The 14,834-nt window shown below is 46.5% G+C and overlaps 1 protein-coding gene across 1 annotated transcript in view; it reads left to right on the top strand.

The window, feature by feature from the left end:
- The window catches only part of LOC112236714 (bone morphogenetic protein receptor type-1B), a 128,483-nt gene extending 117,741 nt beyond the window's left edge, over positions 1-10,742 (top strand). The window contains exons 5-14 of the mRNA XM_024405309.2: positions 1-82; positions 2,241-2,343; positions 2,660-2,762; positions 6,290-6,386; positions 6,503-6,641; positions 6,937-7,129; positions 7,269-7,566; positions 7,794-7,969; positions 8,241-8,371; positions 8,498-10,742. The exon at positions 1-82 is cut by the window's left edge and continues 78 nt beyond it. Of these exons, the coding sequence (XP_024261077.2) occupies positions 1-82; positions 2,241-2,343; positions 2,660-2,762; positions 6,290-6,386; positions 6,503-6,641; positions 6,937-7,129; positions 7,269-7,566; positions 7,794-7,969; positions 8,241-8,371; positions 8,498-8,623 (1,448 nt within the window). The 3' untranslated portion in view covers positions 8,624-10,742. The remainder of the gene's footprint in view (positions 83-2,240; positions 2,344-2,659; positions 2,763-6,289; positions 6,387-6,502; positions 6,642-6,936; positions 7,130-7,268; positions 7,567-7,793; positions 7,970-8,240; positions 8,372-8,497) is intronic.
- Positions 10,743-14,834: the final 4,092 nt, after the last annotated feature.

Here is a 14,834-nt window from a genome sequence, read left to right as displayed (position 1 = left end):
GTACAGCCCTGGCTCCAGCACAGAGGATCCTCTGGTGTCACTGTTACCCTCACTGTTCTGAAGACTCCAACAATACCTGCAGGTATATTACACACGCACGCACACACACACACACACACACACACACACACACACACACACACACACACACACACACACACACATAGAACTGTGTTGCTACTATGGTTGGTGTGTGATTTTCAAAGCATCTTAGAATCAGCTGTATCTATTAGCTTACATTCATGATTACACAGCAGAGGCAATCTGTTATTATCCTATAGAACACCAATTAACTGAACAAAAATACACTGGTGGATTTATCAGGAACTCAAAATGTGTCACAGTGTGTCACAGCCACTGTGGAAGACATTAACTCAGAGGGCAATGGGATATTATTTAAATACAAGCATTATCACAAATTGATTTATGCCCTGCGACTAGTGAGGTCTGGCCTCTTGACCCCATCTCTGGGGACCTCCCATTCCTCACTTCCCTCATCAACTCATTCCTGACAACTGGCTGCGTCCCCTCGCTCCCCTCCTCAAGAAACCAACACTCAACTCATCTGACGTCAAAAACTATAGACCTGTATCCCTTCTTTCTTTACTTTCCAAAAGAGCGTGCTGTCTCTGATCAACTCTCTCGTTATCTCTCTCAGAATGATTATCTTGACCCTAACCAGGTCAAGACAGGTCACTCAACCGAGACTGCTCTTCTCTGTGTCACAGAGGCTCTCCGCACTGCCAAACCTGACTCTCTCTGCCTTCGAATCTGTGAACCATGAGATCCTCCTCTCCACCCTCTCAGGGCTGGGTGTGTCAGGCTCCTTCAGATCCTCCTCTCCACCCTCTCAGGGCTGGGTGTCTAGGCACTATCAGATCCTCCTCTCTACCCTCTCAGGGCTGGGTGTTTCAGGCTTTCTACACTCTTGGATTGCATCCTACCTGGCAGGCCGCTCCTACCAGGTGACGTGTAGAGGATCTGTGTTTGTACCACGTACTCCCACTACTGGTGTCCCTGAGGGCTCGGTTCTAGGCCCTCTCCTCTTCTCTCTGTACACCAAGTCACTCGTTTCCGTCATATCCTCACACGGTCTTACCTATCATTGCTATGTGGATGACACTCAAATACTTTTCTCCTTCCCCCCCATCTGACACCCAGATGGTGAAAAAAAATCTCAGCGTGCCTGGCAGATACAGTATATCAGCTTGGATGTCGTCCCACCACCTCAAGCTCAACCTCGACAAGACAGAGCTGCTCTTCCTTTCAGGTAAGGCCTGCCTGCCCAAAGACCTCTCCATCACGGTTGACAACTCCACAGTGTCACCCTCCCAGAGTGCAAAGAACCTTGGCGTGACCCTGGACAACACCCTGTCATTCTCTGCAAACATTAAATCATTGACTCGCTCCTGCATGTTTATGCTCTACAACATCCGTAGAGTCCTACCCCACACAGGAAACGGCGTATGTCATAATCCAGACACTTGTCATCTCCCAGCTGGAGTCCTGCAGCTCGCTGTTGGCTGGGCTCCATCAAAACCCTGCAACTTCACCAGAACGCTGCAGCCCGCGTGGTTTTCAACCTTCCCAAGCTTGACCATGTCATCCTGCTCCTCTGCACACTCCACTGGCTTCCAGTCGAAGCTCGCGTCCACTACAAGACCAGGGTGCTTTCCTATGGAGCAGCAAGAGGAACTGCCCCTCCCTACCTTCAGGCTATTCTCAAACCCTACACCCCAACCCTACACCCCAACCCTACACCCCAACCCTACACTCCAACCCTACACCCCAACCCTACACCCCAACCCTACCTACACCCCAACCCTACACCCCAACCCTAACCCTACCCCAACCCTACACTCCAACCCTACACCCCAACCCTACACCCCAACCCTACACCCCAACCCTACACCCCAACCCTACACTCCAACCCTACACCCCAACCCTACACCCCAACCCTACACCCCAACCCGAGCGTCTGCTAAATGACTAAGATTTAAATGCAACATTTTAATGTCTCCAGCCACGTATAATAGTGTTTATTACATTAGATTTAGATGGTTGATATAACCTTCTCAGCACCATGAAATGTGTCATTATAAAATAGCTGAGATAGTAAAATCCTCTCATATTATGTTGAAAGATTGTTGACAATGGATGATGGTGATGCTTGTGGTGGTGATGATCAAGATGTAATGATGAGGCTAGTGGTGGTGGTGATGATCATGGTATCTCTCCAGGACTGATGGTTGTTGCTTCACCATGGTGGAGGAAGAAGAGGGAAGTCTCCCTGTGCTGACCTCTGGATGTCTGGGGCTGGTAGGCTTAGAGTTCCAGTGCAGGGTAAGTATGCTGTGTGTGTGGCGTATATGGCAAAGCCATGAAGTGCAGGCAGTCACTGTAGAAGCACAGGCAAACCAAATGTATAAGCTCGCGTAAGTCGTTATAAACCATCTATGACTCAGTACATCTCTCCAAGCAATCTCTTAAAATCAGACCGTATGTACAATGACAGCAATGTGTCATACCAGTCTTGTGTAGAACACAGATTCTTCACCATCAATAAGCAACATTGTAAAAACCCTATAGTCCTTCAAACTGTTGTTTAGTCATTCGGGTTGTGTAGATGTAGCAGTGTGTTTATGGTGTGCCACAACAGGACAACGGGGGTCCCCATCGGAGGAGGGCTGTGGAGTGCTGTACAGACCAGGACTACTGCAATACAGACTTGCATCCTACTTTACCCCCACTGACGACCCCTGGTAAGAGACACAATTCCACCCAGTCAACACACTGAAACTCTTGTGCGCGAGTGGCTTTCAGAGTGGGCTCCCTCAGCCTGCACAGGGGTATGATGGGTAGTAACAGTTTAAACTGTTACAAACCACAGTGTAGTGCTGGCTGGAGTGGCATGTGCTGCTCTGGGGCAGGAGGAGATGGGGGAAGCTGGGGAGAGGCAGAGGGAGGCAGATGAAATGGAGCCAGCAGGCTTGGCTTGTTCTCTCACCCTCTAATGAAAAGGACAGCCTCTCCCCAGGGCCTGCTTGAGTTTCCTGCCCCGCCACGGATGTGAGATATCTGTCCATCTGTCACTCCTCTAGCTACACACCAACAGTCGCGCACACACACAAAGACAAATTGATTTGTCAAATGTGGCAAATTGTAAAATGAGATTATTTCTGTGTGTGTCTCTATTTTCATGTGTACAATATGTGTGGGAATGATTTACAGGAGGCTGGCAGAAAGGCTGGCAGAAAGGCTGTCAGAAAGGCTGTCAGAAAGGCTGGCAGAAAGGCTGTCAGAAAGGTTGGCAGAAAGGCTGGCAGAAAGGGCAGCACTGGGCTTCAGGATTTGCCATGGCGATGTCAGTGTGACACCGGATCTGTGAGATTCAGGAAGGGGATGTGATCGACCACAAACTGAGAGAGGAGCAGGGAGAGATAGGAACAAGAGAAGAGGGGAGCATGGGGAGATAGTAACAAGAGAAGATGGGAGCAGGGGGAGATAGGAACAAGAGAAGAGGGGAGGTGGGGGAGATAGGAACAAGAGAAGGGGAAGCAGGGAGATATAGGAACAAGAGAAGAGGGGAGCATGGGGAGATAGTAACAAGAGAAGATGGGAGCAGGGGGAGATAGGAACAAGAGAAGAGGGGAGGTGGGGGAGATAGGAACAAGAGAAGGGGAAGCAGGGAGATATAGGAACAAGAGAAGGGGGAGCAGGGAGAGATAGGAACAAGAGAAGAGGGGAGGTGCGGGAGATAGGAACAAGAGAAGGGGGAGCAGGGGAGATGGGAACAAGAGAAGAGGGGAGCAGTGGGAGATAGGAACAAGAGAAGGGGGGAGCATGGGGAGATAGTAACAAGAGAAGATGGGAGCAGGGGAGATAGGAACAAGAGAAGAGGGGAGGTGGGGGAGATAGGAACAAGAGAAGGGGAAGCAGGGAGATATAGGAACAAGAGAAGGGGGAGCAGGGAGAGATAGGAACAAGAGAAGAGGGGAGGTGCGGGAGATAGGAACAAGAGAAGGGGGAGCAGGGGGAGATGGGAACAAGAGAAGAGGGGAGCAGTGGGAGATAGGAACAAGAGGGGGGAGCAGGGGGGGGAACAAGAGAAGAGGGGAGGGGGGAGATAGGAACAAGAGAAGCAGGGGAGATATGGGGGGGAGATAGGAACAAGAGAGAAGGGGGAGATAGGGGAGAGGGTATATGGGGGAGATAGGAACAAGAGAAGAGGGGAGCAGGGGGAGATAGGAACAAGAGGGGAGCAGGGGGAGATAGGAACAAGAGAGGAGGGCAAGGGGGGAGATAGGAACAAGAGAAGGGGAGCAGGGGGAGAAAGGAACAAGAGAAGAGGGCATATGGGGAGATAGGAACAAGAGAAGAGGGGAGCAGGGAGAAAGGAACAAGAGAGAAGAGGGCATATGGGGGAGATAGGAACAAGAGAAGAGGGGGAGATAGGAACAAGGAGAAGGGGGAGAAGGGGGCATATGGGGAGATAGGAACAAGAGAAGAGGGGAGCATATGGGGGAGATAGGAACAAGAGAAGAGGGGAGCAGGGGAGAAAGGAACAAGAGAAGAGGGCATATGGGGGAGATAGGAACAAGAGAAGGGGGAGCAGTGGAGAAAGGAACAAGAGAAGCAGGGGGAGATAGGAACAAGAGAAGGGGGAGAGATAGGAAAAAGAGAAGGGGGAGGGAGATAAGAACAGGGGGAGAGATAGGAACAAGAGAAGAGGGGAGGTGGGGGAGATAGGAAAAGAGAAGAGAAGCAGAGGGAGATAGGAACAAGAGAAGAGGGGAGAGGGGGGAGATAGGAACAAGAGAAGAGGGGAGGTGGGGGAGATAGGAACAATAGAAGAGGGGGGGGGGGGGAGATAGGAACAAGAGAAGAGGGGAGCAGAGGGAGATAGGAACAAGAAAAGGGGAAGAGGGAGATAGGAACAATAGGGGGGAGGTGGGGGAGATAGGAACAAGGGAAAGAGGGGAGGTGGAGGGAGATAGGAACAATAGAAGAGGGGAGCAGAGGGGGAGAGATAGGAACAAGAAGAGGGGAGAGGGGGGAGATAGGAAAGAGAAGGGGGAGGTGGGGGAGATAGGAACAATAGAAGAGGGGAGGTGGGGGAGATAGGAACAAGAGAAGAGGGGAGCAGTGGGAGATAGGAACAATAGAAGAGGGGAGGTGGGGGAGATAGGAACAAGGGAAGAGGGGAGCAGAGGGAGATAGGAACAATAGAAGAGGTGGGGGAGATAGGAACAAGGGAAGAGGGGAGCAGAGGAGATAGGAACAAGAGAAGAGGGGATAGGGGGAGAAAGGAACAAGAGAAGAGGGCAGGGGAGATAGGAACAAGAGAAGAGGGGAGCAGAGGGAGATAGGAACAAGAGAAGAGGGGAGGTAGGACCAAGGGGGGGGAGATAGGAAAAGAGATAACAGAGGGAGATAAGAACAAGAAGAGGGGAGCAGAGGGAGAGAAGAGGGGAGAAGATAGGAAAAAGAAGAGGGGAGGTGGGGGAGATAGGAACAAGAGAAGAGGGGATGTGGGGAGATAGGAACAATGGGGGGAGGGGGAGATAGGAACAAGAGAAGAGGGAGGGGGAGATAGGAACAAGGAAGAGGGGAGCAGGGGAGGAAAAGAGAAAAGGGGAGCAGAGGGAGATAGGAACAATAGAAGAGGGGAGGTGGGGAGATAGGAACAAGGGAAGAGGGGAGATAGGAACAGGGGGGGAGATAGGGAACAAGAGAAGAGGGGAGGGGGGGAGAGGAGACAGGAACAAGGGAAGGTGGGGAGATAGGAACAATAGAAGGGGAGATAGGAACAAGGAACAAGAGGGGGGAGCAGAGGGAGATAGGAACAAGAGAAGAGGGGAGGTGGGGGAGATAGGAACAAGAGAAGAGGGGAGCAGAGGGAGATAGGAACAAGAGAAGAGGGGATAGGAACAGGTGGGGAAGAGATAGGAACAATAGATAGGAACAAGAGAAGAGGGGAGCAGAGGGAGATAGGAACAAGAGAAGAGGGGAGCAGTGGGAGATAGGAACAATAGAAGAGGGGAGCAGAGGGAGATAGGAACAAGAGAAGAGGGGAGCAGTGGGAGATAGGAAAAAGAGAAGAGAGGAGGTGGGTGTTGGAGAGTACAAAGGAAGATCTCTGAGATTTAGCAATATTTGGAAGTGAACTGTTATAAACACGTTAATGGAGAACTGGTGCTGTTGAGGTGACCCCGTGTTAGGTTTAGATCTGTAGAGCAGACTAACTGCTCTTTCTCTCTCGCTTTCTCTCTCGCTCTCTCTGCTGTAGATTACGTGGACAGCAGTATCCACCCCATTGCTCTCTTCATCTCTGTCACAGTGTGCTGCATCGTCTTGGTACTCATCATCGTCTTCTGTTACTTCAGGTGAGAGAAAACACATGGACTTTGACTCTGAGGAGATTGGTAACATAGACCAATGTAATGCTTTTAGCAGAATTGTAGCTTTGTATTACTGATGACTTTACCACTGTGTCTTCCAGGTATAAGCGTCAGGAGTCGCGACCTCGCTACAGTATTGGTCTGGAGCAGGATGAGACTTATATCCCTCCTGGAGAATCTCTGAAGGACCTGATAGAACAGTCCCAGAGCTCTGGATCGGGATCAGGACTCCCCCTGCTGGTGAGACCTGAACCTCATCACACACACATTAGCAACCAGGTTCCACATTTTATTAGTTGTATGTACAGAATACACATGGTATACAAACATGTCCAACAAAATGCTTACTTGCAATGGAGAATTAGACCAGCAATACAGTGTTGTAGAAAGACCTTCCTCTCTCAATGTGCTAGTTATGTTGAATTAGATGTAGAAATTGTGATAATGATGTACAATGATATAGCATATGTAGATGTTGGTGATTACAGTGTTGATGACGATGATATTGATGACGGTGTGTTTTTTCTGTGCTCAGGTGCAGCGCACCATAGCCAAGCAGATTCAGATGGTGAAGCAGATAGGTAAGGGCCGCTACGGGGAGGTGTGGATGGGTCGCTGGAGAGGAGAGAGAGTAGCTGTCAAAGTGTTCTTCACCACCGAGGAGGCCAGCTGGTTCAGAGAGACAGAGATCTACCAAACTGTCCTCATGAGACACGAGAACATACTGGGTAAGGAGAGAGGGAGAGATTGAGTGTATGTGTGTGTGTGCGAGTGTATTGTGTGTGTGTATGTGTGTGTGTGTGTGTGTCTCTGTAGGTGTGTGTCTTTCTATCTCCTCAAAGATCTCCCCATCTCCTCCCTACCCAGGCTTCATAGCAGCGGACATAAAGGGAACAGGCTCGTGGACCCAGCTCTACCTGATCACAGACTACCATGAGAGTGGATCTCTGTACGACTACCTCAAGTCCACCACCCTGGACATCAAGGCCATGCTGCGGCTGGCCTACTCCTCAGTGTCAGGCCTCTGTCACCTCCACACAGAGATCTTTGGCACCCAGGGCAAGCCAGCCATCGCCCACAGAGACCTGAAGAGCAAGAACATCCTGGTGAAGAAGAATGGGGCCTGCTGCATTGCTGACCTGGGACTGGCCGTCAAATTCATCAGGTAGGACAGGAAGGGACATGTGCCATGCATCAGATCATGAGTGTAGAGATAACAAAACATCCTTATAGAGCAGAATAGTTCTACTCCTTTATCTTTGTATACTTTCCCCTGGTAAAAAACATCAGCATCAGTCCAAACTATGGAATCAGTCTAGCAATACATATTTATACAAAGACAGTGTTGCTTTAAAAATGCAATCTTTCTCCCCCTACTCCTTCCTCTCTCAGTGACACCAACGAGGTGGACATCCCTCCCAACACCAGGGTGGGCACTAAGCGCTACATGCCCCCAGAGGTCCTGGACGAGAGTCTGAACCGGAACCACTTCCAGTCCTACATCATGGCCGACATGTACAGCTTCGGCCTCATCCTCTGGGAGATCGCCCGGCGCTGCGTCTCTGGAGGTCCGGCATGGCTGACAATGTTCTGCTTTACAATGTTTAATATAATTTTCATATGTAAAGTGAGCTGATGTGAACTTAGACCTTATGGGCATTCAGACATTTGCCAAAATGCTGGACCGATTTGTATAGGTTCTTACTCAGTGTTGTTTTTTAATACTGTTCAGTTATTTTACCTTCTTCCAGTCTGTGTATTATCTTACCTCCATCTCAGCTGTGATGATGCAGTATGTAGAGATCCAACATCTGTCTCCATGTGACTTGTGTCCTATAGGCATCGTAGAGGAGTACCAGCTGCCCTACCATGACCTGGTGTCCTCTGACCCCTCCTACGAGGACATGAGGGAGGTTGTGTGCATCAAGAGACAGAGACCCTCATTCGCCAACCGCTGGAACAGTGATGAGGTGAGGAGACCGCCTCTTTGTGATTGTGTTGTATGCTTGAGATCAGTATATTCTTACATAGGTTACTGTGTGTGATGAGTATACAGTATATGATGATTTCTGACCTCAGTGTGTTTGTGTGTTTAGTGTCTCAGACAGATGGGGAAGCTGATGACGGAGTGCTGGGCCCACAACCCAGCCTCTCGCCTCACAGCTCTGAGAGTGAAGAAGACCCTGGCCAAGATGTCTGAGACTCAGGATATCAAACTGTGACACGCTGCTACTGCCACATAGAGACACTCAACACCTAGAGACATGTCCATGGCCTAGTGCCACTCTGCCAGGACCACGGGAGGAGGGCAAGGCGAGTGGGAGAGAGATGGTCAGGGTCTGCTCTCTTTTTGCCCATGCCACTGCCACCTCTGGGATAGAGAGTGTCCCAGTGGGCAGGGTCTGGTCTGGTGTTGCTTTCTGTGAAAGCTGATTGGCTCTCTAAATGAAGGGGGAACACAAGGACAGACAGTGCCCTATGCAGGAGAGGAGGAGTCACTCTCTCCCTCACAGTAGAGGGTTAGGAGGGTGGGGGTCCTGCTCTGTCCATCTAAAGCCATATAACAGTGTTTGTTTTTGTGGTAACACTTTATTTGAACTAGCCACCATCAATCCCCTTCAAACCAATGTCAGAATGTTCATGAAACTTTGACATGTTTACAACATTTATGTAGGGTTATGAGGCTAGTTCAAATAAAGTGTTGCCGTTGTTGCCCATTGTGCTATTTATTCGTCTTTTTTTTTGTTTTTGTTACAACTGTAGAGAAATCTCTACATACTGTTGGAAGTGAAGTATATATCTCTTGCAGCATTACTGCTTTAGAAACCCAGGCATTTGTTTCTTCTATTCACACAGGAAAACACACAGCTTCAATATTGACCTACATGTGGGCCATTTGACTATCCATGGGAGCCATTCTTAGTCCCCTGAAATGTCTATGTACTGTTTCAACAACTAACTATAGGAGAAAATGATACATCATGGTTAATACGCTTGGGAGTGATGTTACTCAGGCTAGCTGATGGTTTATACGCTTGGGAGTGATGTTACTCAGGCTAGCTGATGGTTAATACGCTTGGGAGTGATGTTACTCAGGCTAGCTGATGGTTAATACGCTTGGGAGTGATGTTACTCAGGCTAGCTGATGGTTAATACGCTTGGGAGTGATGTTACTCAGGCTAGCTGATGGTTAATACGCTTGGGAGTGATGTTACTCAGGCTAGCTGATGGTTAATACGCTTGGGAGTGATGTTACTCAGGCTAGCTGATGGTTTATACGCTTGGGAGTGATGTTACTCAGGCTAGCTGATGGTTAATACGCTTGGGAGTGATGTTACTCAGGCTAGCTGATGGTTAATACGCTTGGGAGTGATGTTACTCAGGCTAGCTGATGGTTTATACGCTTGGGAGTGATGTTACTCAGGCTAGCTGATGGTTAATACGCTTGGGAGTGATGTTACTCAGGCTAGCTGATGGTTAATATGCTTGGGAGTGATGTTCTCAGGCTAGCTGATGGTTAATACGCTTGGGAGTGATGTTACTCAGGCTAGCTGATGGTTAATATGCTTGGGAGTGATGTTACTCAGGCTAGCTGATGGTTAATACGCTTGGGAGTGATGTTACTCAGGCTAGCTGATGGTTAATATGCTTGGGAGTGATGTTACTTAGGCTAGCTGATGGTTAATACGCTTGGGAGTGATGTTACTCAGGCTAGCTGATGGTTAATACGCTTGGGAGTGATGTTACTCAGGCTAGCTGATGGTTAATACGCTTGGGAGTGATGTTACTCAGGCTAGCTGATGGTTAATACGCTTGGGAGTGATGTTACTTAGGCTAGCTGATGGTTAATACGCTTGGGAGTGATGTTACTCAGGCTAGCTGATGGTTAATACGCTTGGGAGTGATGTTACTCAGGCTAGCTGATGGTTAATACGCTTGGGAGTGATGTTACTCAGGCTAGCTGATGGTTAATACGCTTGGGAGTGATGTTACTCAGGCTAGCTGATGGTTAATACGCTTGGGAGTGATGTTACTCAGGCTAGCTGAGTCATGCCAATAAGATGGTCTCCCCCATGCTTGTCTTGTTACTGTAATATGAAGAAAAAAACTCTCCCCTCACGGTATTGAATTGTTAATAATAATATTGAAATGTATTGATACTGATGGACTTAATCATGTTAAATGTCAGTTTTGGTTGTTTGCCTTTGGCTTGTCTACAGAATAACTCCCTGACCGTCCACTCCCCCACTATGGCGTGTGCCTTATTTAATCTGTACATATGTGTATAAGAGAGTGTGTGGACCAGGAGAACATTCCCTAATAAAATGATGTCAACGTCTATATCGTCTCCTTATTAGATGATTTCTCTCTCACTCACTCACACACACACACACACACACACACACACACACACACACACACACACACACACACACACACACACACAAAAGAAAACAGCAGAAATATCCTACAGGATACCCACGCCTTGGGTCAAAGGGAGCTGGGGTTAGGGGTATGGTAGGGCAGGGTTTCCCAAACTCGGACCCCAGATGGTGCACTACACAGCTGATTCAAATCTCAACTAATCATCAAGGTATGATTATTAAAATCAGCTGTGTAGTTAGGGGGAAAAACGAAACACGCACCTCTTGGGGTTGAGGACCGAGTGTTGGAAACACTGTGGTAGTTAGTGTTAGGGTTGAACCAAGATGTGGAAAAGGAGAGTCGGACTCTGCATTCAGTGTTGCATATAAATATAATTTATTATTAGTTTTAAAAATTATTTCTTACACTTTGTACAGGAACTTGACAGAGGAAATGCAAGCATTTGCAAGTAACATGAGAGTCAGAACAAGAATTAGCTATGTTCTTACTATACAATATTACCCATGAAGCCTCAGGAGAACGATGGAATGCAACAGCTAGCACTTTTCAGTACCTACATTTTGTTTATAAAGAATGCAAAGTTTGCATAGACGGCTTTAGAAAAATTCCCAACTGTCAAGACAAAATGATTTGAACCAAAACTAATCAAATGACTGTCGTCAGTACTGCTGCTGCAAAGGAATGTTTTGTTGACAGTTATCTTCAATTATTTTACACATACACATATGCTATCATACAATCCTTATACTGAATTTCCCATTTCAAATATAAATAAATAGATAATGCATAACATTTCCCATTATTTCACCTATTTCTATTCCCCCTGCTCAACGTCAACAGCAACTGTCATTCAGTAACTTGGCGCGAAGCAATCAAATGACACGTATTTTGACCTGATGAAAGAGAACGCTAGTGTGGAATTGTACATAATATTATGTCAATTATTTGGTAAAAAGACAATCGTATCAGGCTGCATCAGTCCTAAGAAAAAATATATTTGTCTATCAACAAATTACCCATCTTCCACCTTGGGAGACAGACTCGCATCTCTTCCACTACCCTGGTTCTGTCTCATATGAATGAGGTCATCATCAGAGGACCATACATGATGAGAGCAGATTGAGATTCTCCATTATACGGTTCCCACTAGATGACCAACCTGCAAAGTCAGTCAAAATGGTCTATATTGGAAACATTTATGAAAAGGGTTAGGTATAAGGTTACCAGTGAGGTTAAGGTTAGGTATAAGGTTACCAGTGAGGTTAGGGTTAGGGTTAGGTATAAGGTTACCAGTGAGGTTAGGGTTAGGGTTAGGTATAAGGTTACCAGTGAGGTTAGGTATAAGGTTACCAGTGAGGTTAGGGTTAGGGTTAGGTATAAGGTTACCAGTGAGGTTAAGGTTAGGTATAAGGTTACCAGTGAGGTTAAGGTTAGGGTTAGGTATAAGGTTACCAGTGAGGTTAGGGTTAGGGTTAGGTATAAGGTTACCAGTGAGGTTAAGGTTAGGGTTAGGTATAAGGTTACCAGTGAGGTTAAGGTTAGGGTTAGGGTTAGGTATAACGTTACCAGTGAGGTTAAGGTTAGGGCTAGGTATAAGGTTACCAGTGAGGTTAAGGTTAGGGTTAGGTATAAGGTTACCAGTGAGGTTAAGGTTAGGGTTAGGTATAAGGTTACCAGTGAGGTTAGGGTTAAGGTTAGGTATAAGGTTACCAGTGAGGTTAGGGTTAAGGTTAGGTATAAGGTTACCAGTGAGGTTAAGGTTAGGTATAAGGTTACCAGTGAGGTTAGGGTTAGGGTTAGGTATAAGGTTACCAGTGAGGTTAGGGTTAGGGTTAGGTATAAGGTTACCAGTGAGGTTAGGGTTAGGGTTAGGTATAAGGTTACCAGTGAGGTTAGGGTTAGGGTTAGGTATAAGGTTACCAGTGAGGTTAGGGTTAGGGTTAGGTATAAGGTTACCAGTGAGGTTAAGGTTAGGGTTAGGTATAAGGTTACCAGTGAGGTTAGGGTTAGGGTTAGGTATAAGGTTACCAGTGAGGTTAAGGTTAGGGCTAGGTATAAGGTTACCAGTGAGGTTAAGGTTAGGGTTAGGTATAAGGTTACCAGTGAGGTTAAGGTTAGGGCTAGGTATAAGGTTACCAGTGAGGTTAAGGTTAGGGCTAGGTATAAGGTTACCAGTGAGGTTAAGGTTAGGGTTAGGTATAAGGTTACCAGTGAGGTTAAGGTTAGGGTTAGGTATAAGGTTACCCGTGAGGTTAAGGTTAGGGCTAGGTATAAGGTTACCAGTGAGGTTAAGGTTAGGGCTAGGTATAAGGTTACCAGTGAGGTTAAGGTTAGGGCTAGGTATAAGGTTACCAGTGAGGTTAAGGTTAGGGTTAGGTATAAGGTTACCAGTGAGGTTAAGGTTAGGGTTAGGTATAAGGTTACCAGTGAGGTTAAGGTTAGGGTTAGGTATAAGGGTACCAGTGAGGTTAAGGTTAGGGCTAGGTATAAGGTTACCAGTGAGGTTAAGGTTAGGGCTAGGTATAAGGTTACCAGTGAGGTTAAGGTTAGGGCTAGGTATAAGGTTACCAGTGAGGTTAAGGTTAGGGCTAGGTATAAGGTTACCAGTGAGGTTAAGGTTAGGGCTAGGTATAAGGTTACCAGTGAGGTTAAGGTTAGGGCTAGGTATAAGGTTACCAGTGAGGTTAAGGTTAGGGCTAGGTTCAAAATCTGATTTTAAGAAGCTACATTTTAGAACTTCTGATTTTGTAACTTGGCCAGACAGTGATGACCCTACTATGCTGACTGGCATGCAGTGAGCGATAACTACTGAACTTTGACCTTTGATTGACTGACCTCTCACTGACCTCTCAAATAGTTCCATCTATCAGCATCATTGGTTTTATGGGCTAATAAACCAACACTTGATAGCGCAATCCAAACCAAAATATATACTTTTCAAATTAAATAGGCAAATTGTAAATAATTGAAGAATAGAAAGTAACAAAAAATAATTGTAAAACAATAATAATACACAACAGGAATGACAACAGTTAATATTAATGATGACAGTCTTACTAACACTGTAAAAGGTTCGAGTTTTCAATGTTCTGCTTATGTACAGGTTGTTCTACTGGCTTTGTTTCAGTGACTGTACAGTAGGCGTCATTAACAAGAGGATCCACCAGGGGGCACGTTGACACAATGAAAAGAAAGGGAACACAAGAGAACTCCAAGGCTATGTTTACACGGGCAGCTCAATTCTGATATTGTTTTACTCATTTGTCTTTTGACCAATCAGATCAGCTCTGAAAAAGATCTGCTATGAAAAGATCTGATTGATCAAAAGATTGCTGTGTGTAAACATAGCCTAAAGTAATCAATATTAGACTGCATAAAATACAGGAGACATATTTGTGTATAAATAGATGTGTTAAATACAGACGTATATAGTCACCGAAACAAGTTCTTTCATTAGAAATGTTGACGAGATGTTGGTTCCAGGAGTTACCATGAGGATCCATAGGGCAGTTGAAGTGGGAGGGGCCTTCCCCACTCCCTCTGTCCACACCCCTTCCCATGTTCCTCTGCTCTGAGCCAGTCTGTCATCACAGAGAGACGTCCATGAGGTCATCCAATATAAGGACAGAACTATCAAGCGTTTCCTAGGAAACTGTATCACGGTAAAGACAACTGTACCAGAGAGAGTACAGACAAGGCTCACTAACATCCTAGTTCAATATATGGAAAGTGGAGCGTGGCTATGCTAAGTATATTGAACAAGATATAAACGCAACATGTAAAGTGTTGGTCCCATTTCTCATGAGCTGAAATAAAAGATCCCAGAAATGTTCCATATGCACAAAAAGCTTATTTTTCTCTAAATTTTCTGCACAAATGTGTTTACATTCCTGTTTGTGAGCATTTCGCCTTTGAAAAGATAGTCGATTCACCTGACATGTGTAGCATATCAGGAAGCTGATTAAACAGCATGATCATTACACAGGTGCACCTTGTGCTGGGGACAATCAAAAGTCACTCTAAAATGTACATGTATACCACATGTAA

The sequence above is a fragment of the Oncorhynchus tshawytscha genome, linkage group LG09 (assembly GCF_018296145.1).
Source record: "Oncorhynchus tshawytscha isolate Ot180627B linkage group LG09, Otsh_v2.0, whole genome shotgun sequence".
Taxonomy (NCBI): domain Eukaryota; kingdom Metazoa; phylum Chordata; class Actinopteri; order Salmoniformes; family Salmonidae; genus Oncorhynchus; species Oncorhynchus tshawytscha.
This window is presented reverse-complemented; position numbering and strand designations above follow the sequence as displayed.